Source organism: Malus sylvestris, chromosome 3 (assembly GCF_916048215.2).
Source record: "Malus sylvestris chromosome 3, drMalSylv7.2, whole genome shotgun sequence".
NCBI lineage: Eukaryota > Viridiplantae > Streptophyta > Magnoliopsida > Rosales > Rosaceae > Malus > Malus sylvestris.
In genome coordinates, this window is record NC_062262.1 from 9,557,442 (window position 1) to 9,584,271 (window position 26,830).

Genomic DNA, 26,830 nt, shown 5'->3' on the forward strand with positions numbered 1-26,830 from the left:
CATTGACTTGTTTTTTATACAATGAGAGAGGAGATTTAAACTAAGTCATACAACGAACCATTATTAAATACCAGACGCGTAATTTCTAAGCCTGATTAGTCTTGGTATCTTTGAAAATAAGAAAGAAATTTTACCAAAAAATATGTGAATGAAAAAAATTTACACGTGGCAAGTTGATCCTTTTGAAATATTTAGTAAAAAAACTAATGAAAACCATGGGCGGCAGAAAGAAGTAATCCAAAACCATAATTAGCTTCCCTTCTTCGACCATCGAACAAAGGGGCATTCTAGTCATTCCGCACATAAATCCCATCCATTTTCCTCTGAAATTACCCTTTTTCAGGCGGGCCCACCAATCTTTTGCCCGTCCAAGAAAATCTGGTATTTCCTCCAATAACAAGGCCTTGACTGGCTCAATCGCCACCGCATATCCAACCGTCCAAACGAATCTCAACCGTTCAAATTGACAAAACAAATCCAGCCGCAAGATCATGAAAAGATCCAACGGCTGAGACAAAAGTACTAGAACCTTCTCCTCCTCACGGCCCGCCTATATCAGCCAGAGTGCTTGTGCTCTCCCCGTGCCACTCCATCGCTGCTGCTAGGGTTTACATTTCACTCACCAACCAACAAGAAGCTTTGAAGGTACAGTCTCTCTCGCAGGCCGAAACGGCACCGTTTTCCGATTTCTGTTGTTTTTTGTCCGAATGTCGATCCGCCTGAAAATCGGCTCCGATCAAGCCGGTTGAGTGTCGGATTATCGATTATCGGCCGGTTTGGAATTCCGATCTGATATTTTTCTGGTGGTTTGACTGTTTTGCAGGACGTTTGACCATGGGGAAGTGCTACCCTACCGTGAGCGAAGAGTACAAGACGGCCGTCGACAAGGCCAGGAGGAAGCTCAGAGGCCTCATCGCCGAGAAGAACTGCGCTCCTCTCATGCTTCGCATCGCGTACGTCTTTCTCTTGTTTCTCTCTCTCTTAAGTCCTTCTCTCTGTTTGTGTGGGAGTGAGATTTGATTGGGTGTGGTGGGGTGCAGATGGCATTCAGCGGGAACTTACGACACCAAGACGAAGACCGGGGGGCCCTTCGGAACTATGAGGTGCCCGGCTGAGCAAGCTCACGGGGCCAACAATGGTCTCGAGATCGCTGTCAGGCTCTTGGAGCCCATCAAGCAACAGTTCCCCATCCTCTCCTACGCTGACTTCTACCAGGTAATTCAAATTAAAACAATTTTCAAAATCTTATTTATGGAAATTAATTTGGGTTTTTCAAAAAATTATTATCTGGGTTTATTTTTAATGGGATTTATTTGATCTTATAATTTTGTTGTAATTTTGTGTTTAATTTTGTGTGTAGTTGGCTGGTGTTGTTGCTGTTGAGATTACTGGTGGGCCTGATGTCCCATTCCACCCAGGAAGGACGGTCAGTAAGCTTTGATTGTCTCCGAATGTTTTAGTTAGAGCTTGTAAATTTGATTTATTACCATGAATATTTTGAGTGAATTACCTTGAATATATCAAATCTTGCTTTGCATTTGAATTATTGTTTGTGATATTTCGATCTTTGATGTGTTTTCGTTTGGTCATTTGAAATTTTTGTTAATCTTTTTGCTTCTGGTGCATTCAACTATTCAAATGTGTTCGAGGTAGAAAGTTGTATTGCATTTGATAGTCATCTCTTTTCAGTGGGTTCGTTAAAAGAGATTGGAATTTCTCGTCTTAGTTGGATTAATCATGTTTGCTTGAATGCGCCTTCATGATTCAATCGGTTAGTCCTGGATCGTCCTCGTTTCCAGTAATTGAGCTCATTAAATCATTGACCTCGGGTTTTCCAGTAGACGTTATGTATTCCTTTTTTATTATTTATGCATGTCGTGGATTTTTTTTCTTCTTCAAATTGATGCGTTTGTTTTGTAACTTTCGTTTTTGACGTTGGTCAGTTTTTTAACTGAAGCACGGACTAGTTGTATTTATGATCTTGTTGTTGTGCCAGGATGCCCCCGTGCCACCACCAGAGGGCCGTCTTCCTGATGCTACCAAGGGTAAATATATGTTTTGACATGATCTTATTTCATTGGTTTAGTTTATGCTTCCCTTGTATTGTAGGCGAGGATGTTTTGTACAGACTGAGTTAAAAATTACTGTTGAAATGCTGTAGGTAATGACCATTTGAGGGATGTCTTCTGCAAGAACATGGGCCTCAGCGACAAGGATATTGTTACTCTCTCCGGTGGTCACACCCTGGTACGTTAACTCTTATTCTCTTGATTTCTTTTGTGAAAATTGTGCCAAGTTATTGTAGTTGATCGTAAATCAGTTGTTATTTGGTTAATGCACGGTACTGATTTCTACTTGCGTAATGGTATTATGGTATATTGCAGGGAAGGTGCCACAAGGAGCGATCTGGATTTGAAGGACCTTGGACTCCCAACCCCCTTATCTTTGACAACTCCTACTTCAAGTAAGTTCCGTTTCCCTGCTATGTTTACTCAATATGTCTAGTTGCATTGTGAATTTGAGCTACACAAATAATATCTAATGCTATTCGAATATGTAGGGTGCTTCTTGGTGGAGACCAGGAAGGTCTTCTAATGCTTCCAACTGACAAGGCTCTTCTGGATGACCCTGTCTTCCGCCCTCTTGTGGAAAAATACGCTGCGGTGCGTGTCTTCAGTAGAACTTATTCTTCCGTGTGCTTATTCATCAACTACTTGCAATTACTGATTGTTAAATTTATCCTTTTGTTTTTCAGGATGAAGATGCTTTCTTTGCTGACTATGCTGAATCTCACATGAAGCTCTCCGAGCTTGGGTAATTTTTTGAATTACAATATTTTTCACCAACGGTTCTGGTTTCTTCAATGTTTTAATCAGCGTGGAATTGGTTTTGAATACGATTTGTCGCTCTAATTTTGTAGGTTTGCTGAGGCCTAAGCAGAGCTGGAGAACTACAAGGGATGAAGCCAATGCCTGTGCGCCTTTCTTTTGTATTTTTGGATGCCTCTTGGTTGTGAGGTTGTAGGCAGTTGGTGCTTTTCTTTTTTATCTTATCAGATTTTAGGAAGTGGGACTTCTAGTTCGATTTGAAGAACGAATGTTTTTAAATTGGATGGAATGCTGGTAATCATCCTCGTTGATTAAATAATACTGTAATTTTCACTTCTCCGGTTTTGTTTTCCATTTGGAAATGTGGTGGTTCGGTTGTCGACGAGAGAGACTGACATGCGCCCCTTGGAATGTCGAAGGCATCGCTAGGGATGTATGTTAGTCCGCTTGAGAGGTTTCACCGGGTTAGAAATGGGTTAGCAATAATGTGGTACAAATTTGTTTTTGGCGAGAATCAAACTGAAGACTTTTTACTTATAAGTGAAGATGATACTATTATATTGTAATACTAAATGACAACATTGTACCCGGTTTAAATGTTCATAATTTCTTCAATAATTAACGAAATTAAGTGATTCAAAAACTAAAATCATACTTTTCGACGATACGAAGAGAATAGTACCTTTTTCAACGGCTAAATCGTCGTGGTTTGGCTGAAAAACGGTTCGAAAGTAGTTGTCTTGGTCTAGTGTTAGCCACTTTCAAGTCGTTTTCCAGTCAAACCACGGTGAGTTAGCCATCGAAAAAGGTACCATTCTCTTCGTCTCATCGAGAAGTATGATTTTAGTTTTTAAATCACTTGATTTCGTTGAGTATTGAAGAAGTTATGAACGTTTAAAGTTTACCCAGTTTTCGGCTAGTTTTCAAGTTTTCACTCGGATCAGTCAACTTTGAGGCTATTTTCCGGCAATATCCGGCAACCATTGGGCTTCTAAATAGGTATAGTCTTATTCTACACTTTCCTATCTTCATTTTGTTATATTATGAGTCGAATTTGGTTAAGAAACGATTAAGTTACGAAACTTTGAAAATTGCCTAAACTTCCGGCCAAGAGCTCTGGGACACTTAACAGAGTTTTTAACCGAATGACCAAAATAATGGATGGTGGACAATCTGAGGGACCACTTTTATTGATTTGGAATCTCAGGGACCAAAGTGATGAGTTATGCAAATCTCATGAACCATTTTGACGATTTACCTGTTATTGTATTATTGTTGTACCGTTCTACATGTAAGCTCTCTTAGTTGATTCGTGTGGCTTGAACTTCAAGCTTTCTTAATTTTTTTGGGGGTGGTTTTCGACAATGTCAAGCTAACTGGATAACGATACAGTTAAAAGCAGCACGAGGCTGCCAAGGGTGACCCAAAGACGGTCTAGTACAATTACTACTGCTTCTTCTTGTTGGAGTGAACACTTTCTGGTTTGGGTTGGGCTGTACGTCTTCACACTTTCAATTTGGGCTGCAAAGTCAAACCTTTTCGGCTCGGCTAACCTCATCATACATGCTCGACAGAACTCGGCAGGTTGATAGGCCTTGGCATATGGCCCCGGCAGATCTCGACATTTCCACTCTGTGCTTGACAAAATGCCTTACTAACAGACATAGTAGAAATCGTATGAACTTGAAAGATTTTTGCACGCCGTCAACATTGTTTTTTTTTTTTTTGTCAAAGAAAAATTTTGAACTTTTATACTAAAAACCCATGCTATATGATTCATGAATCTACCGTTGGAAGAGAAAGTTTGACATAACATTGTATTATTAAATTTAAGCGCCATGGTGACATCTTGAAAAGTGCATGTAAATATTTCCCTTTGTAAATGTTGTGTGACTGCTTCTTGTATCGAGTAGCGTAATACGAAACACACACAGAATGGTAATATTAAATCAAACTTATCCGATAGTGTAATGAGGTGATAATTTGGTCAAGGAATTTATTTTCCACATTACTATGGGAAAAGATAGAGAATTAGAATGTAAACCTTATGAATATTAATTAGAATGACAATTTTAAGTATAATTTTATTGATAATTTTTTTTCAATATGATACATTCCTCATTGAATTTCACCCATAACTAGTAAAGGGCCCACCATCATACTATAATGTTTCCAAGACATGATACCATTGTGTTTTCATGCACAAAGTATTCATACATATATGATTGGAGGTCACCAATCATAGAAAAGGAATCTCTTAGGATAATAAACAATGACTAATCTATTAATTAGGGAAAATTAGGCTTCGGTCTCTAATTATTGATACTCTTTGACTAAAACCTTGTTATTTTTTACTTTTTGATCAAAGTCCTTGAAGTTTGTACACATCAGCATTTTATTATCAACATATTTTCATGTCAGCTTTTATTTTATTTTATTGAAATAGTTAATATTGCATTTTTTTATCCCAGGTTGCCTTTTTATTCCACGACTCTTATGCCTCCAACGCCTCCTATGCTTACCAAACTGAATTGGCGCATCCATTCCACCAACAAATCCCCCTCACTTGATTTCTTTAGTTTTTTATTTTCGTAACTGCAAATTCCACAATAATCTCACTAAGTTTTTCAAATCCATCATTATTATCTTTGATAGGATGCTTCAAATTCAAGTTTCGCCAAGATTTGAATCGAAGTCATACTTTATCCGCGAGCGTTTGAACATGTGCAATTTTTTGCAGTGACACACCCTAATCCTAGAATCAAGGTGTGCTGGCCGTCACGTGAGTGTGATATAACCAAAAGTGCGGTGCGGAAGCAAAGGATATGAGAAATACGAAGGAATAAAAACCAACTACTAGCAGTAATATCCAACTAGCATACTAGAGTGAGTTTAAGTGTGCAGTACACAATTTCAGAGCATAAAAGAAACTAGGTGCAGTCAAGTAGGACTATAATTAAGTTACAACACCCGCAGGTGAGTCCTACATGCAGGAAGTCTGTCAGAACGCCGAAGAAAACCTCGTGAGCCACCAACTGCTAATTAGAACCTGGAGGGGCGCAAAAACAAAATTGAGTGGGTCAGTAAAACCAAAGTTTTCCAAAACATTTCATTTAAAACATTTCTAACCCATCACTGTAAAACCTGTATACTTTCCCAGAAAATAACGTAATAGCATATAAAACCTCATACGTCACAAGTCACCAATCTATCACAAATCCAAGAATATGCCATGCCATAAATGTCAATAACAAAACATAGATGCATCAAAATAACAGGTGACATAATGAATTAACCGGAGACCCTGCAGTTGGTCCTGTACGGTTAATTCCATAGCTCAATATCTAACCCAGCCGGAGTCACCACGGTGACCTGTACGGCACTACTTTGCACATAAGTCGGAACTACCTGAAGTAGTCTGTACGACAAGAATGGTGTAATGATACGCTCTAGTGCTTTTCTCATCAATCATCTGCACACGTAATCTAAGGTCACCTACTAGTCGGAACCACCTCTAGTGGTCTGTACGACTAGCATGTCAGAACCCTCTCATGGTCTGTACGACATGCACCTACTTGGATCCAAGGTGAGTGTGCGGTGCGGTGAATAATATAAGCACTAACACCAGGGGTGCAGGTTATGAGCTCTCAACACAATTCACATCATCGATGATTCACATGATTAACATAAAACTCACCTGATACTCACCTGTGCGTCCACAGCACCAATTCACATATATATATATATATATATATATGCATTAATATCAACTCATATAATTCATAATATGCATGCATGGCAATTGAAAACATACTTTCATATAAATTCAATTTCTGGGAAAATAAATAGTATATAGGTATATACTGAAAACAAAACTGCCCACTCATTGGTAAGTCGATGGGTTGTAACCCCCGTGACGTCCCTGGATGCGCTCGTCCTCGGGATAGGTATCACCTATAAGCGAAACAACTATAAAAACGTTAATTTCATGCACATAACCAACAATTCGAAATAACTTCTCATATGGTGCTCAATTTGGGTATATGAATATACCACATCGACCTACTCGACGTCACGGACGTTGAGAAATTTTTAGAATTTTTTTTTTAAGCGGCACGCGCCCCCACGCGCCTGGACAGGCACGGGTTCACGCGCCCCCACGTGCGTCTTCTTCCTCGAGCTCGCCGGACTGAGTTTTCCGGTGGCCGGAAAACTGGAGATTTTTCAATCTCCTTGTTCTCCGTCGTTTCTCAACCGTTTTCTTCGTATTTTATATCAATTTGAAGCCCTCAACATGTAGAATCACATTGGACTAATTTAAGGCTCTAAAAACAACTAAATCTCACCGGAAAAATTCCAAGAAAAACCGGCCAACTTTGAACTCAGTGATCCCGACGTCCAAAACCTTCAAACTAAGCACTCCGAGCTTCCTTAGGACCTCACTAAGCTCACTATAAGCTCAAAATTCCCTGAAATTCAACAATTCACGTGTGCATGAACAGTGATCTCAAGATGGGTTTTGGATTTCACGTGATATCGAGGGTTCCAAGTTCTAAAAATTATACCAATGAACTCACAAGCTTGCAAGGATTCACAAACTTACCTTTTTGACGTCGATCCGTGAAGGTTGGAGGGTTTTTGATCTTGGTCCGTACAAGTCGAGAGGGAGAGAGAACAAAGAAGAGAAGAGAGCACGGGGGAAAAAGGGAAGGGGTCCAGTGCGTGTAACCCGTGTGTGTGTGTGGTGCCTCAAAAACAGATCACTTCATCCCTAACCACACAAAACATGCATACCAACTTAAATAATTCTCCAAAAGTTCATGGAATATGTGTATTAGTCCAAATAATATGTCACACACACACACACCTTAGTACCCGTCAAGGGTAATTCCGTCATTTCACGTCTTCGAGAAATAAAATCCCGAGATGGGCTGTGACATGCAGAGTAACTTGAAAATCAACGACAATTCCAAGCTAAAAATTGAGGTATTTTTTTCATTTTTTGAATTTGCACCCATAATTCATTTATACTGATTTGTCTGTAATGGTGGATTCTTGGTGTTATAATTTACGTACCCATATTTACAGGTTGCGTAGTATTGTTTTCACAATTGGTTTTGCATATGTACAATGATTATTTTTCAATTTTTTTTTTGCATGTGTTTGTACCATACTTGACCAATCCCGAAACTACTGAGCACCGGTCAACGTTATACTGTCAAAGACCCAGAAAAGTTTGCCTCCAACCAGGAGGCCAATCACAGCGCGACACGTGTTGACATCATAAGCCAATCATAGTGCGACACGTTTCAACATCAGAAGCCAATCACAACACGACATGTGTTAATGTCATAATGAAACTAGAAACTCTCTTCTATAAATAGAGATCATTTTCTCACAATATTTCCTAATGTCATTTGTACTAAATCATTCACTAGTACTCACTAATGGCATGTTTACGTAAGGGTAATCGGAATAAAGAAAGGGAATTGAATTCCGATTACGGAGTATTCCGGTGTTTACTAAATATTAAGGAATAAAAAAAGTGGTGGAGCCCACACGAAACAAGGAATCCAATTCCTAAAATTGGAGGAAAGGGATTCCCTAGTTTTGTGAGGTATTAAGGGCAAGGGAATCAGGAATGCATCTTTTATTCCAATTATGCCCTCACTTGTTTCTTATTATCCCAACATTGCCCTTCATTTGACACTCATTATGTCATTTTTAATAAATAAATAAAACCTATTTATATATTTTTATATAGATAATTTAATTATATAAATTTAATTAAGAATTTAATTTAATTATTTTGTATGAAAACAATTTATTTATGTAAGGGCAATTTAGTCATTAACTTAGTTTTCATTCTGGTTGAAGTGAATTAGTAAACAACTTATATGGACTCAACATCTTTCTTGCCATCTTTTAATAAATAAATAAAACCTATTTATACATGCTTATATAGATGAACTTTATTATATAAATTTAATTAAGAATTTAATTTAATTAATTAGTATGAAAATAATTTATTTATGTAAGGGCAATATAGTAATCAACCTAGTTTTCATTCCGATTGAAATGAATTAGTAAACAACTTATATGGACTCAACATTATTTCTACTCCGATTCCTGACAGTTTTGGTAAACAACTTCAACATGAATCTGATTCTGATTTCACCTCATTTCAATTCATTCTCAATCCAATTCCCCCTTAATCCAATTCCTCTCAATTTGATTACGGTTTAGTGATTGTGTAAACCTTTCACAATTAATGAGAACTCCTTTACTCCGTGGACCTAGCCAATCTGGGTGAACCACGTACATCTTGTGTTTGCTTCCATGTCTCTATCCATTTACATACTTATCCACACTAGTGATTGGAGCAATCTAGCGAAGGTCACAAACTTGACACTTTCTGTTGTACTAAAGTCCTCATTGATTTTGTGCATCAACAACATGTATTGGGGAACTTCAATGAGTTCAGTATGTATCTTGTGGTTTTGCAATGTTTTTCTAGTGCACACCAAGTGTTTATCGAAATGTTTGAAAGAGAATTTTGTATACGAAAATTTTGTATGCATAGAAACTGTTTATAAAAATTCTTGAATAAGTCCTTAATTTTCTCTATTGTGGTGTGCATTGCATTGTATACATTTTTTTTAACAATGGTTCATGTGTTGATGTGTTGAAAATTACTAGAGTTGTAGAAGTATAGGCAGAAAAACAGAGCAGATAAGTTAAAGGAGGACCAGCTAAGGCAAAGAGTTTTTGCCATCTATTTTTCAGTTTGACGTATACCCTTTTTATTTTTTGGTTTTGGGGGGGGGGGGATATGATAATTGGACATGGTTTAATTCATGGGAAATTTAACGAAAAGCTTCTGATACTGTTCACTATAATGAAAGACCACATTTTTACATTAAAAAGTCAATCATGGTACTATTCACTTTACCTTTTATTTTGTTCTTATGGTTAAAATTCAAAATTTTTAAGCCAGTTTTATTAGTTTTCCTTTAATTCATCTTTCTTGTTTTCCTTTTGGAAATTTATTGCACTTTTTCATGTCAAGCTAGAATGCTTTGGGTTAATGTTGTATCCACTTTCTTTTATCTTTTCAGATGGAATGTGCTATATTGGGGAGATGCACTCATCAGGGTACCACTATATCTATTCCAATTTTTTGCCACACTACATTCTCTGAAGTGTACAATGAGGTTTGCTCAAGGCCTAGTAATTTGACTCATGATTTATTCGACCTTACATATGCTTTACCTGGATATTCTACTTGTCTATTGCAATCTGATATGGACGTATGGATGTTGCATATGTCGGTTGTCAATGAGAAATATTATTGTGTTGATATAGCTATCAACCAAAAGTCGTGTCGTGACAATGATCGTGTCAGCTGAAATACCAATGCTTCACAAACATTTATAATTTAAGGAAATATTCACAACAATAGAAATGAGTATTTAGGGAAATATGCAACACCGGGAGGCAAGGTATATTTGTCAAACTCTTGGAAGACCTACATTAATCATGTAAATCAAGGATTTGAAGGCAGAGTGGAAGAATTCAGAGACAAACTTTGTCACTATGCAGTTCAAACGTGATTCACATTTGTGTATGTGAAGAATGACAGTGAAAAAGTTACAATTGTATGTAATAAGAAATATTCTGAAGGTTGTCAGTGACATGTGCATGCATCAGTATGTCGTGTTAACAATTTCTTTTACATGCCGCATTCGTGCTAACTTCATATCGTTATTGTACTGCTTTACTATTTTAGCAACATCTGTGTCAATTTTTTTGCAAAACACAAATGTAACATGACCATCACGATATGCCTTAAACGAGTTCCAAAATTGTGTTTTTTTTATCTCTTTGTCATGCCCGTCTTGAATAAATCCTTCCATTTTTGGGTACAACGGGCTATGTATGTTAAGGCATCACGATATGCCTTAAACAAGTTCCAAAATGGTTGTTGACGAGAGACTTGTATGCGCCCCAGAATGTCAAGGCATCACGGGCTATGTATGTTAGTCCGCTTTTGTGATAACCTCGATTTTAAAAATGGATTAGCAATAACGTGGTTTAAATTATTTTTTGGTGGGAATCAAACTTAAGACATTTTACTTATAAGTGAAGAGGAATACACTAGATTACTAAGTGAGAACATTGTACCTGGTTTAACTATGTTTCAATCGACTTTGAAATGAAAGAAAGGCACCGAAAGGGTTTTCATAATTTGAAACCAAGTAGACCACAACTCCTAAAACGTGATTGCTCTCGTCGGACCAGTTAGACCATAACTCCCAAACCAATTAGATAGGTGATTGCTCTCGTCGAACAGAAAACTCCTAAAACGTTTTCGTGTAAAACATATAATTGTAGTGTTATCTTCTCTACTTCATTGAAAGAAAGAAAGAAGTGCTGGAAGTTGCATTTTCCATGTGCTTTGCCAACTTCTTGGTCCACTTGATGAGAAAAATTTATGTAGCACAAGTACATCGCAACATGGTGTTTTGTGTCAATGAAACAAAGCAATGTCGATAAAAACTAACACAAATTATAAGTGTTTATTTTGTTGGTACAAGCCGTATTGTACTATTTTATTTGTGTCATGTAAGTTTTTTTCATGAGTTGTTATTGTATTATTGTGGTACCGTTGTGCATGTAAGCTCTCTTAATTGATTTGTGTGGCTTGAACTTGAAGCTTTTTTATTTATTTATTTATTTTTATTTTAGAAAACTAGATATTAATCATTGAAAAAGATTTAGTTTAAAATAATACCGTATGCAAGATTAACAATTGAATTAAGTCCCTAGCCAAATAGCCATGTCATCCTACATTATTCCACATTAGGTTGTCATTTATATCTTTGTTGGTTTCTGTTTTATTCTTCTAATTATACCATTTTGTGAATGTTTGTAACGAAGATGGATTTTTTTTTGTTAACAATCATAGGACGTCATTTATTATAGTTTTTTTTTAATGTATAATGTATATGATACTTCGCAGTAGTTTTTTTTTAATTCTCATTCCAATTTCAAACTGATTTTAGTTCATATTCCAGAAATTAGTAATTCATTTTTCTAAAATTAAAAGGGCTATGTATATAGTTGTTTGGGCCCAAAATAATGGTTTGGGCCGAGTTTTATTCTCAGCCCGGAAGATACGAAAGGTTATCGTGGATCGTTTAGCTCATGGGCTTCCTAACCTAGGTCGGCCAAGTCGTGCTGCAAGACGAGTAATTGAATCCTCGCACAATAAGGAGTCTCAGCAAGATATAGATATTGATAACCCAGAAGTGAATGCGGCTTGATAAAGGACCGGGTTCATAGTCATAGTGAAAATAGGATTGGTCGAGATAGTGTTTGGTTAGAATAAGGAGTCCTAATCCGAGTAGGGATATAACTCGATCTAGAGAAGACCTGATGCTATAAATAGAGGAGGTTGTGCATCATTCAAACCCCCTTCAATTCAACACACAACTGCCCTGCGCAAATTCTCTCAACACCCATGAGACTTTTTCCTTTTCTTTTTTCGCCGACACACCTTCAGTTTGGATAAACAACACTGTGAAGGCAACCGGTGATATCTTCAGTCGACATAGATAGTGTTGTCACCGTAGAACCAGCTGGTCTCGCAGCATCTTCAGTCAACATAGATAGCACTGCGTCGAGAGTGACCAGTTATCTATCCAAGTCTCGGTCGAAAAGGATTCCCGAATCCTTATTGGTTGAGGTCATCTCATTAGCTTTCTCGACAAAGTGAGGTGTTACAGTTTATTAGGCTTGGCACATTGCATGCCGAGTTAGTTTATGATTGGATACTCTCAAGTAGGATTTAGAATTCGGCATTCCGACTGCTGAACCACGTTTATTGTTAAGACATATATCCACTTTGAGTATTTGTGCCCTTACACTTTGGTGTTGATTTACTCTGACGAATACCATCACTGTGACCGAATCCGACAATGACGATTTGTGAGCTTCGTAAGAATAGTAGTCTTGTCTTCAGGTTCAAGAACCCAAGAGGCCGAAACGTGTTCCTTCCTCGGTCGCAATCGCAAGACGTAGAAGTCGGCCGCGCACTCATCACAACATCATCATATTTTACTCCTCGGCCGAGCTTGGCCAACGAGTTGGCAGGTCCCGCATTCAACCGAAAGACGTAGTTAGCTCATAGATTACTCGACCTGCGCGCCACGTAGGCTTGGTAGTTTTTAGGGTCAACAATAGTATATTGTAATGTCATCACTTGATTTTCACCATGGAACTTAAGGTACAAATATTTAGGTGCATTTGACTAGATACTATGATTTAGGTGCATTCATATACCGCATTCATGTAGGTACTATGATTTAGGTGCATTCCTGAAGGTACTATGAGAGTTTGTTTTAATCAGTGTGGAATTGGTTTTGAATACGATCTGTTGCTCTAATTTTGTAGGTTTACTGAGGCCTAAGCAGAGCCGGAGAACTACAAGGGATGATTCCGATGCCTGTGCGCCTTGCTTTTGTATTTTTGGATGCCTCTTAGTTGTGAGGTTTTAGGCAATTGGTGGTTTTTTTTTTTTTTTTTTTAAATTTATTTATTTATTATTTAAAATCAGATTTTAGGGAAGTGGGATTTCTGGGTCGATTTGAAGAACGAATGTTTTTAAATTGGATAGAATGCTGTGGTACTCATCCTCTTTGATTAAATAATACCGTAATTTTCACTTATCCGGATGAGAATGGTATCGGTGCAGACTTGGATGCCTTAGGTAGGAGAGTAATATTCATCCATCTCATTCGCATATATTTTCATTTGAAAGAATTATTACTGTCTAATTATTATTCAATTGGTACTTTTTGTTGTGAAGTAATATGTGCATTATTGTTATTCCGTATTCGATATATGTTGTGTAAGATTTTGTTATATGATATATGGTGTAATCGTTATAATTTTATTTTATTTTCTATCATATCTTGGATGTAGAATTTATTTCTATAGTTAAGATATAGTTTACACTCTTAACTCATAAATAGTTTTTATTCGCGGGTCAGGAAGTGACATGATAAGATAGCAACACTAAGGATGTTAAGAAATTGGTAGTAGAATAAGTGATTCAACTCCTTATATGTCTTTTTAAGGTTGCTTAACTTTTTGATTGGGATAATTCTTGAGAATGTGAAGAATTATTGCACATCAGGCTTTAGATAATTAGGGGCGGGTCACTTTATTTTTTTCACAAAACTTTTGACATACGTTTTTTCACAGCCTACTTTATAATGTATTTAACGATCTAAATCGTATATCTTTTTGAACCGTCTATGATATGATTTTTTAGGGGTTCTTTTGCTCGTCAGCGGTTTCTTTTGCATTTTACAAAAAATTGTCTATAACTTTAAAAAACTATTATGTTTATTCAAATTCTTATTCCGTCAGCCAATACTATCACCTAAAAAAAACTTAAATCTTGTTTGTTTCTGAATGAGGCTCAATGCTTGCATGTTTGTAATACATACTTTTTAAATGACATGTTCTTCGTTCGTATTTTCCTTTGTTTTAAGTCAAGTTAAGAAAAAACTTTTGAAACTATGAACTTATTTTTTACTAAAAATATGACTTTAGTCCTTGGAATTCAATTTTCTTCACATAAAACCCAACGTAAATTTTTTGCTCAAATAAAACTCATTAACTAGACTCCATATAAGCAAATTCATTAATTATGTTTGACTTTACCCATTTAAAAATTTTTGGATGCCTAAAACACCCTTATTGAATGTTTAATGTACACAATTAATTCTATGCAAATTGTAAAGGAGAATTAATGATTTTACAAAAATAATATTTTGCATATAAATGTAGGGATTTGTTGGTTAGTTTGGCTCTCGAATTCCAATTTACCATTACAACATGTCCATATTATATATAGGTAATTATTGTACTTTAAAATATATAAAAAAATTGTTGTCAAAGTAAAAATATATAAATTAAAGGAGATAAAAATTGCAGGTAAATTAATTTTAGGACAAAGAAAAAGAAAAGAACCAACTATAGGTAAATTATTTACATATACAGTCTAGATATTTGATTCACATAAAAAATGTATGTAAATCACGTGTGCATAATTTACCTACCATTATTGAAATTTACCTACTTGCATAATTTACCCACTATTATATTAATTTACCTACTTGTATAATTTAGGAAAAATGCCAACAAAACATGAGAATATTATTTGCATATATCATAGGTAAATTGCTTAAAGAAATATGAGAATATTTTGTTTATATATTGTAGGTAAATTACAATATATAGGGCGATATTATTTATATAGGTAAAGTAGAGATGTTTAACTATTATATATAAGGAGAATAATTACACCGAATAATAATGTAGTCCTTATTTAAAGTAATGCACTAGATTGTTGTAGAAATTAAAAATAAATAAATAGAAAAAACGTCAGGATGATTAATTAGATTTTAAGGCCCTTGATTGAAGCTAATTCTCAAGTGTGGGTTGTGGCAAAAATTGTAAATAATTTGTATTAGTAGGTTACTTATATTCTTATGTGTGTTGTAAACATTCCTAGTTTAAGTATGATTGTGTAAATCCTAGATAAGATTTGATTCTAGTTATCCTTTCCTATTACAACTTGTATTACTTGGAGGAGAAGGAATATCTTCTCTCCCTTTACTACTATAAATAAAGGCACAATGTAGGAGGGATAACAACACACACATTCCCCTACAATTCTACAAACACACATCTCTCTCCTCTCTCTCTCTGCCGCCGGCCCTAGTCCCTCTGTCAGATAAAATAGACCACAACACGTTATCAGCACGCTCCTACCACTGCGCTTAGGAATCTGACGTTGGAGATTTTTTCTGCATCAAACCAGTTCATCCATATCATCACGCAATCAAGTTCTTTCCAAACAACGGCTTTTAACTCGATATTTTGCAAGCCCTGATAGCATGAACATTCACCATGATGCATGACCCAACTTTACGTTTTACGTATTTTAGATTCTACATAAATTGTGTATGCTTCATAATCAAAATTGCTACAATTATGTGAATTTGATATTTGTCATGAATTGAATCCTACATATGTACATGCATTGAAACTATTATTTGCATATGCATCAAAGTAAATATGTGATTCATTAAAATTATACATGCATATAATATAATTGAATACAAAAAAAAAAAAAAAAAAAAAAAAAAACGAAAAAAAACGAAAAAAAAAAAATATTTTAGGGCTGCACACAGCAGCCCATTCCCCTCTTCTCACCCCGTGGGCCTGTAATCCCACCCGAGGGTTCTTGGCCTATATTTTTAGGCCCTGAGATTTTATTATTTAATTTTTTTTTAAATAATATGGGTTTTTATATTTTCACCCACACTTTAACTTGGCCCCGAAGACCAAAAATAAATTAATTCACTTATCATTATACAATATTTCTGCATATATTCTTTGCATATTTGTTTGCATATATATTTGTGTTTGCCTGCAGGAATATATGAACCTGAAGTTCATAATTACTTTGAAACCCGAAGTTTCTTATACACATGCCTTGTTTGAAAACCCGAAGTTTTCACTTAAATATATCACCCATGAAAACCCGAAGTTTTTCATGCAAAATTAAACCAATACATGTCTATTAGAACCTGTATGTTCTACTCCTATGTGAATGGATTGATTTTTCTCCATTACACTAACCACATCTTGTCCATCTATTTTGTGATAGGAACATGTCGAACTTGAACAAACTCGACTTCACCGCTTTGGAGGTTTCTGGAAGGAACTACCTCAAGTGGGTTCAAGATGTGAAGCTCCACCTCACTGCAAAGAACTTGCGTCCTGCTATTGAAGAAGCAACAGATAAACCTGTTGGCGAAGCTGAAAAAGCCACTGCTATGATCTTCATCCGAAGACATATCCATGACGCTCTACAAACTGAGTACCTTGCTGAGGAGGATCCACGTGCATTATGGGTCGCTTTGGCTGATCGTTTCGATCACCAAAAGGACATATTCTTGCCTGAAGCAAGACACGACTGGCAGCACTTGCGCTTCCAAGACTTTAAGTCTGTGAATGAATATAATTCTGAAGTTTGTCGAATCCGATCACTTCTCAAGTTTTGCAATGAAACTTTGACCGAAGAGGATCTCCTGGAGAAGACCTACTCGACCTTCTCTGCTTCTAATATTGTCCTGCAGCAACAATATAGAGCTCAGAAGTTCACTAAGTTCTCGGATTTGATCTCTGTTTTACTTCTTGCTGAAAAGCAGAACCAGCTGTTGATGAAGAATCATCAAGCTCGACCTACTGGGGCTACTGCTGTGCCTGAAGCACATTATAGCACTAATCAGCACCCAAAACGCCAAAAGAGGCGTGGTAAGGGCGGCCAGAAGCCATCCCACCAAGGTCAACAGAGCCAAGGCCCATCCAAGGGAGGAAACAAAGCCCAGAAGCGCCCAAACCTCGCTCCCAAGGCCCCGAACTTCAAGAATAAGGGCAAAGCACCTGCCACAATGAATGACGATATGTGCTATCGTTGTGGTTCCAAGGACCATTGGTCCCGTATTTGCCGTGCTCCCAAGAAGGTTGTGGATGCATATCATTCTCGTCGTACGAAGTTTGAATCAAACTTCCTGCAAGTGGACGAACCGGAGACTACAAAGATGGAAGTTTCTGATTTTCAGGAGGATACCACTCCTATGGAAGATTAGAATCTTAGACATAGACTTATTTTTCAGTTAAAATAAGACAATTGGGGCCGAATTCCACCTTGTGGCCGAACCCCACCTTGTTTTTTGGTTGATTTTGAACAATTTTCCTTTATGTTTTGGATTATTAGTTGGCGATTTATTTTGGATATTCAGTTTTTTCCTTGAATAAATGAAATTATTTTGAATTGATACTTGTTTTTATAAACTTTTATGCATGTGACCAATTCAAATTAATTTTTCATTCTAGGTATGACTAGTGGGAAAGTTAGTTGTCTGGCAGATAGTGCAACCACGCATACTGTTTTGCGTGAACGCATCTATTTCACTAACTTCGTACCTAAGAATGCACCTCTGACAACCCTCTCAGGCCCATCCAACCTGATCGAAGGATACGGTAAGGCACGTATAATGTTGTCCAATGGTACAATTTTGACCATTGCTGAGGCACTCTATTCTCCACGTTCCGGAAGAACGTTACTAAGTTTCAAGGACATTAGAGATAACAATTACCACGCTGAAACCCACGTAGAAAATGGAGTTGAATTTCTGTGCGTAACTTCCTACGAATATGGCCAGAAGCGTATTCTAGAGAAGATGGAGCGTAACCCGAGTGGTCTGTATACTACGACCATACGCCCCATAGAATGCCACTATGTGGCCGGCCCTACCACAGGGACCGCGCACGAAATTACACTTTGGCATGATCGTTTGGGACATCCTGGACGAATAGCGATGCGCCGTATCCTCAAAACTTCACACGGGCATCCACTAACCCGAAGCTTAGGTTCGATCCATGAAATTGCATGTCAAACATGTTCTATGGGAAAGCTTATTACTAAGCCTTCTTATGACAAGATTCGTTCGAATCCTCCCATTTTTCTACAACGGATTCAGGGGGACATTTGTGGACCGATTCAACCTCCCTGCGGACCATTTAGATATTTTATGGTTTTGGTTGACGCTTCTACACGTTGGTCACACGTGTGCTTGTTGTCCACAAGGAACGCTGCATTCTCCAAACTATTGGCTCAGGTTATCAAGCTCAGGGCTCACCACCCTGATTATCCGATCAAATCTATTCGATTGGATAATGCTGGAGAATTCACATCTAAAACTTTTGATGACTATTGCATGTCGGTTGGGGTTGAAGTTGAACATCCTGTACCCCATGTTCACACCCAGAACGGCCTGGCAGAGGCTTTCATTAAGCGTTTACAAATGATTGCTCGATCGTTGGTCATACGTACCAAGCTCCCGATCGCTGCTTGGGGCCATGCAATATTGCACGCAGCAAAGTTGGTCCGCCTGAGGCCTGTTGCGACACAACCATTTAGTGCCCTTCAGTTGGTCACCGGATGCGAACCCGACATATCGCATCTGCGCGTTTTTGGTTGTGCGGTCTATGTGCCGATCTCGCCGCCCTTACGTACAAAAATGGGGCCTCAGCGAAGGATGGGAATCTATGTCGGATATGATTCTCCTTCGATTATTCGTTACTTAGAACCTTTGACAGGCGATCTGTTTACCGCTCGTTTCGCGGATTGTCACTTCTATGAGACAGTCTTCCCGTCATTAGGGGGAGATAAGAACGTCAACGTTCCTAATGAACGACGCGAATTATCGTGGACGACTCCCACTTTGTCTCATTTAGATCCCCGCACCGCTCAGTCTGAAGCTGAAGTGCAGCGCATATTAGATCTCCAGAGCATAGCTCAGAGCATGCCAGATGCTTTCACCGATCTAGCGCGCGTGACAAGATCACATATTCCAGCTGCGAATACGCCTGCAAAGATGGATGTACCAAATGTACGACGGACTACCCTCCTGGAAGCCCGGGACGCCAATTCTGGTGATCCACGTACATTAGCGGCTAGCCAATCATCTGCCCCTACACAAAAGCGTGGCAGACCCCTTGGTTCAAAGGATTCACACCCCCGGAAGAGGAAAACCACGACACAAGGTCCTGAAGAGCCTACCGTGAATCCGACTATCGCTTACTCATTTTACCCAACTCATGAGGAAATTCTAGATTATGGAAGCGTCATTGAAGAGACGAATCCTCCTCCCGAGAATCGTGAGATTTCGGTCTATTATGCTAGCTTAGATGATGTGTGGCGTAGAAATGAGATGATTGTCGACGATGCATTAGCATTTGCAGTAGCTACTGAGATCATGTTGAGCGATGATATTGAACCGCGTTCCGTTGATGAATGTCGACGTAGAGCTGATTGGTCAAACTGGAAACAAGCAATCCAAGTCGAACTTGATTCACTTGCGAAACGTAAGGTGTTTGGACCTGTAGTTCCTACTCCTCCACATGTGAAGCCCGTTGGCTACAAGTGGGTTTTCGTTCGGAAGCATAATGAGAAGAACGAAATTGTGCGTTACAAAGCTCGTCTTGTAGCACAAGGTTTCTCACAACGCCCCGGGATTGACTATGACGAAACTTACTCACCCGTTATGGATGTGATTACTTTTCGATACCTTATCAGTTTGGTAGTTTCCGAAAAACTGGATATGCAGCTGATGGACGTAGTAACCGCGTATCTCTATGGGGATCTTGATACGGAAATTTATATGAAAGTTCCCGAAGGACTTACATTGACTGGTTCAAATATTTCCAAACCCCGGAACACACTCTCAATTCGGCTGAGGCGTTCACTATACGGTTTGAAACAATCCGGAAGAATGTGGTATAACCGTTTAAGTGAGTATTTGACTAGTCAGGGATATGTGAATAACGAACTATGCCCTTGTGTGTTCATTAAGAAGTCACATTCCGGATTTGCGATTGTTGCAGTATATGTCGATGACATGAATCTCATCGGAACTCCTGAAGAGCTCGCGAGAACTGCTTCGCACCTGAAGTCGGAATTTGAGATGAAAGATCTAGGTAAGACTCGATACTGTCTCGGTCTCGAGATAGAGCATTGTTCGGATGGAATCCTAGTACATCAATCGAACTACACCCAGAAGGTGTTGCGCCGTTTTAATGAGGATAAAGCGAAGCCTTCGAGTACTCCTATGGTCGTTCGTACGCTAGATGCAAAGTGAGATCCCTTCCGTCCGAATGAGGATGATGAAGAGATTTTGGAGCCTGAAGTTCCTTATCTAAGTGCGATAGGCGCTTTATTGTACTTAGCTCAATGCACTAGACCCGACATCTCCTTCGCTGTTAATCTTTTGGCAAGATACAGCAATGCACCAACACGCAGACATTGGACTGGCGTGAAAGACATCTTCCGTTACCTTAAGGGTACTACGGATTTGGGCTTATTCTATCCCTACGAATCCTCGAGTGATGCCGCACCCTATGCTCATCGGGTTGATTCTCGCCTTGTTGGTTATGCCGACGCTGGATACTTATCTGATCCGCACAAGGCGCGTTCTCAAACGGGTTATGTCTTTACCGTTTGAGGCACCGCAATATCTTGGAGGTCAACTAAACAGACCTTAGTTGCCACTTCGTCTAACCATGCTGAAATTCTCGCCTTACATGAAGCAACTCGGGAATGCTTTTGGTTGAGAGCAGTAGTGGGCCATATTCGAAGCTCCTGTGATCTTTATCCCGCCGTTAATGCCCCGACGACGATTTTTGAAGACAACGCAGCTTGCATCGAACAGCTCAAGAAGGGTTACATCAAAGGAGACAACACCAAGCATATTGCGCCGAAGTTCTTCTTTACACATCAACAACAAGAGCATCAGAAGATTGAAGTCACGCAAATCCGATCACAAGACAATCTGGCCGACCTCTTCACCAAATCACTACCGAAGGCGACGTTTCAGAAGCTTGTTCATGGAATTGGTATGCGTAAACTTTCTGAGTTGTAACTTTGCTATTTCTCTGTGGAATTATGTCAAACTCAGGGGGAGTATCTTCTAGATACTTGCTTGATCTTAATGTACTCTTTTTCCCTACGATTAGGAGCATTTTTCCCACTGGGTTTTTGCTACCTAACTAGGTTTTAACGAGGCACCCACCTTGGGCTGGTCATATCCCTGATGACGTCATGTAGACGTTTCTTTTGACTTTGCATTTCTCACGCATTTTTCCTTAGACTATGGATTTTGTCCCTACTTGGGTTTTTGCCATAGCCTTGAGGTTTTTTAGTGAGACTTACTACTTATGCAAGTTCCTACCTTATTGAGAATAAGCGTTGTTCCTTGGAATCATTGCCGACGAGTCGACTTCCTCAACTTCTGCATGATGCTGAATCTACCTTGAGTATTTACCCACTCAAGGGGGAGTGTTGTAAACATTCCTAGTTTAAGTATGATTGTGTAAATCCTAGATAAGATTTGATTCTAGTTATCCTTTCCTATTACAACTTGTATTACTTGGAGGAGAAGGAATATCTTCTCTCCCTTTACTACTATAAATAAAGGCACAATGTAGGAGGGATAACAACACACACATTCCCCTACAATTCTACAAACACACATCTCTCTCCTCTCTCTCTCTGCCGCCGGCCCTAGTCCCTCTGTCAGATAAAATAGACCACAACAATGTGGTAGTTTATTTGACTTTTGCGTTTTTGTTGGATGTTTAATTATATGTGGGTTTATGTTTAGAAATTATGATTTTTCAGGACCAATATCTAATGAACCCTATTTTGTATACAATGAGATTAAGGGAGGAGATTTAAACTAAGTCATACATCAAATCATTATTAAATACCGGAGGCGTAATCTTTAAGATTGATTAGTCTTGGCATCTTTGAAAAACAAAAGGAAGAAATTTTACCAAAAAATATGTGAAAGAAAAAAACCATGGGCGGCAGAAAAAGGTAATCCAAAACCATAATTAGCTTCCCAACTTCGACCAACGAACAAAGGGGCATTCTAGTCATTCCACACCTAAATCCCAACCATTTTCCTCAGAAATTACCTTTTTCAGGCGGGCCCACCAATCTTTTGCCCGTCCAGAAAATCTGATATTTCCTCCAATAACAGGAGGCAGATTGTCTGCCTCTTGTAACCATATCATTCTCATTCCTTCTTATTCGTACGGTCACGATTAAGTTATATTAACATTTTATATTAATTTTTTAATAAAAATAATAAGAGCAAAAACAATATGAATATAAAATATTAACGTGATTTAATCGTGATCGCATAAATAAAAGGAGATAAGAAGAGCACGGTAACAAGAGGGTAGACAATCTGCCTCCCTAATAACAAGGCCTTGACTGGTTGATCTCCTTAAATCAGCCACCAACTCCTCAATCGTCACCGCATATCCAACCGTTCAAATTGACAAGACAAATCCAGCCACAAGATCATGAAAAGATCCAACGGCTGAGACAAAAGCACTAGAACCTTCTCCTTCTGACTGCTTTACCTATCAGCTTATTTGAATGTACTTTTAAAATGATTGAAAGCGTTTTTAATAAAAATATTTTTAAAATCAATTTTTAATAAAGATACAAGTAAATTTAAAAAAAAAATTAAAATGCTTCTTAGAAGAAGCATATAACTAATATTTCTTACAAAAAGCAATTTAAATACTTTTAAAACTTAAAAATATTTTATTTAAAAACGTTTTTAATTATTTTAAGACCATCTCCAACCCTTGGGCTAAAAGCCAAATTTTTTAGCCCGGAAAATTTAGCTTTTAGCCCAGAAACATATTTTCTGCTCCAACCCTTCTACCCTAAAATTTTAGCCCGGAATTATTAAAGAATGAAATTAGCCTAAATTTTTTTCTTAAATCAATTTTTTTTTAAATAAATATGTAGATTATTGTAAATTAATTTTATGAACATTTTAATCTAAAAAAATTTAAATTCCGATAAACATTTCGCATTTAGCCCGGGGGGAAAGCTGTGGGGTATTTGGCCCAGAAATAGCATTTGGCATTTAGCCTAAAATTTTAGCATGGGTTGGAGAGTGTTTGGGGGGGTAATTTGGGGGGTAATTTAGCTTTTAGCCCAGGGTAATGGGATTTATTTGATCTTATAATGGGATTTATTTGATCTTATAATTTTGTTTTTAATTTTGTGTGCAGTTGGCTGGTGTTGTCGCTGTTGAGATTAATGGTGGGCCTGATGTCCCATTCCACCCAGGAAGGACGGTCAGTAAGCCTTGATTTTCTCCGAATGTTTTGGTTGGAGCCTGTAAATTTGATTAATTACCATGAATATTTTGAGTGAATTACCTTGGATATGTCATATATCAAATCTTGCTTTGCATTTGATTTCTTGTTTGTGATATTTAGGCCATCTCCAATCGAATAAGGACCAGAGGGCTAGTTTTATCCTATAGTCTTTCAAGAAATTAATATTTTAATGAACAATGCAGGACCATATTTCTTACCATCTCCAATTGAGGGGCCAGAGGGCCATAAGCCAAATATAGCTCTGCGACAAAAAATCATACTTCAACCGAGGGGTCAAATGGCCATAGGCCAAACATAGCTCTGCGACAAAAAATCATCTCCAACCGAGAGTGCCAAAGCGCCAAAAATAATTTATTATTTAAATTTAAAAACTACAACTTATATATTTCAAATCAAATGTGAGAGGTTTTATTTAGAGTATAAAAACAAAATGGAGGTGAAGAAATGAGCTTTGGAAACAGACCTATAATAGTGGGTGCGAGAGTACCACATGGCCACGGAAGAGAATTGAGCAAGCAAACATGCTTATAAAAGGAACACTCTAACATTGAACTAATAACATTGAACTAACCATACATTTTTGGGCCTATAATTAAATATTTTATAAAAAAATTTGGCCCCAAAAAAAAAAAGAAAGAATTCAAATCATTTTAACTAATGTCAGCATGACGTCAGTTAGCCGTTGGTTTCAAATTTATGGCCCAGCCCGGGGCTAGCTGGCTGGCTCCTTTGGGCTAGATGGTTGGTCCTTTGGCCCTTTTTTGTCCCGTGGGGCCCACGAGCCCGTTGGCCTAGCACTTGGTTGGAGACAGTTTTCAGGCTATTTTTGGCTCTCTGGACCATTCAGTTGGAGATTGCCTTAGATCTTTGATGTGTTTTTGTTTGGTCACTTGAAAATCTTGTTATCTTTTTGCTTCTGGTGTATTCATTTATTCAAATGTGTTCGAGGTAGAAAGTTGTATTGCATTTGACAGTTATCTCTTTTCAATGATTTCGTTAAAAGAGATTGCAATTTGTCTTCTTAGTCGGATTAATCATGTTTGCCTGAATGCGCCTCCATGATTCAATCGGTCAGTCCAGGTTATCCTCATTTCCAGAAACTGAGCTCATTAATCATTGGTCTCGGGCTTTCCGATGGACATTATGTATTCTGTTTTGCTTATTTGTGAATGTTTTGGATTTTATTTTCTTTTTCAAATTGATGCGTTTGTTTTGTAACTTTTGTTTGTGACATTTTTCAGTTTGTAACTTAAGCATGGACTAGTTGTATTGATATTCTTGTTGTTGTGCCAGGATGCCCCCGAACCACCACCAGAGGGCCTTCTTCCTGATGCTACCAAGGGTAAATATATATTGTTGAAAACACTGCACAAAAATAAAGGACCAGGAACGAGATTACCAGGAAACTTGAACAACCAAAAGAAACACAGAAATATCTTGGGTTGAGTCGCGGACAATGTCGCTTTCTTTAAGACGTTTCGCGGCTCTGCCCAAGGTGTGCAAGCAGTCTCAAATGCCACGCCGTCCCCAAGATAAAACAGCCCAGAGTCACAACTGAACAGATCTTTCTTTGCACTGAGAAAGATCTAATGCTTTCACCCACTCTACTGCTCAGTGTTCACAAAGTATTTTTTGTTGGTCGTCTACTCAAAACTAGAACCCTAGCACTTTAAATACTACTTAGAGATATTAACGTTGAGATAGTTGAGAAAAAAATGCTCACAAAATCCGGCCAAGAAAACAGGGAAACAATATCAGATTGTTGAGATAGACTAGGTCTTCAAAACTTTCTGTTGAGAAAAGATTCTCCTTAAAACTAGGAAACCAACGTTAACCTAATTGACTAATTCCAAGTTTTAAATAAACATGCAAACCCTAACATATATTTTGACATGATCTTATCTCAATTGTTTTAGTTTATGCTTCTCTTGGATTGTAGGCGAGGATGTTTTGTCTAGACTGAGTTAAAAATTACTGTTGAATTGCTGTAGGTAATGACCATTTGAGGGATGTCTTCTGCAAAACCATGGGCCTCAGCGACAAGGATATTGTTGCTCTCTCCGGTGGTCACACCCTGGTACGTTAACTTTTATTCTCTTGATTTCTTTTCTGAAAACTGTGCCAGGTTATGTAGTCGGTCGGAAATCCGTTGTTATTTGGTCAATGACAATACTGATTTCTATTTGTGCAATGGCAATATGGTATGTTGCAGGGAAGGTGCCACAAGGAGCGATCTGGATTTGAAGGACCTTGGACTCCCAACCCCCTTATCTTTGACAACTCCTACTTCAAGTAAGTCCCGTTTCCCTGCTATGTTTACTCAATATGTCTAGTTGCATTGTGAATTTGAGCTACACAAATAATATCTAATGGTATTCGAATATGTAGGGTGCTTCTTGGTGGAGACCAGGAAGGTCTTCTAATGCTTCCAAACTGACAAGGCTCTTCTGGATGACCCTGTCTTCCGCCCTCTTGTGGAAAAATATGCTGCGGTGCGTGTCTTCAGTAGACTTTTTCTTCCGTGTGCTTATTCATCACCTACGTGCAATTACTCATTGTTAAATTTATCCTTTTGTCTTTCAGGATGAAGATGCTTTCTTTGATGACTATGCTGAATCTCACATGAAGCTCTCTGAGCTTGGGTAATTTTTGAATTACAATATTTTTCACGAGCAGTTCTGGTTTCTTCAATGTTGTAGTCAGCGTGGAATTGGTTTTGAATACGATTTGTTGCTCTAAGTTTTTAGGTTTGCTGAGGCCTAAGCAGAGCCGGAGAACTACAAGGGATGATGTCGATGCCTGTGCGCCTTGCTTTTGTATTTTTGGATGCCTCTTAGTTGTTGTTGTGAGGTTTTAGGCAGTTGGTTTTTTTTTTTTTTTTTCTATCAAGTTTTGGCGAGAATCAAATCTAAAACTTCATACTTATAAGTGAAAAGAAATATCACTAGATTGTGTACTAATTGAAACATTGTACCCGGTATTACTACTATGTTTCAATCGACTTTGAAAGAAAGGCACCGAAAGGGCTTTCATAATTTGGAACCAATTAGACCATAACAAGTAAATAGATAGCCTTGTCGAACAGAAAACTCCTAAAATGTTCTCGTGTCAACATATAATTGTAGTGTTATCTTCTCTACTTCATTGAA

The 26,830-nt window shown here is 38.0% G+C and overlaps 1 protein-coding gene and 1 pseudogene across 1 annotated transcript; both read left to right on the forward strand.

Annotated features, from left to right (window-relative positions):
- Nucleotides 1-441: 441 nt before the first annotated feature.
- LOC126615748 (L-ascorbate peroxidase, cytosolic-like) lies at nt 442-3,161 on the forward strand. The gene is made up of 10 exons (XM_050283641.1): nt 442-645; nt 824-953; nt 1,041-1,215; nt 1,361-1,426; nt 1,997-2,045; nt 2,162-2,247; nt 2,385-2,464; nt 2,561-2,663; nt 2,756-2,814; nt 2,921-3,161. The coding sequence occupies exons 2-10, from the start codon at nt 835-837 to the stop codon at nt 2,934-2,936; spliced, it is 753 nt and encodes a 250-aa protein (XP_050139598.1). The 5' UTR covers nt 442-645; nt 824-834; the 3' UTR covers nt 2,937-3,161.
- Nucleotides 3,162-7,754: 4,593 nt separating this feature from the next.
- LOC126616948 (L-ascorbate peroxidase 1, cytosolic-like) lies at nt 7,755-26,538 on the forward strand (annotated as a pseudogene).
- Nucleotides 26,539-26,830: the final 292 nt, after the last annotated feature.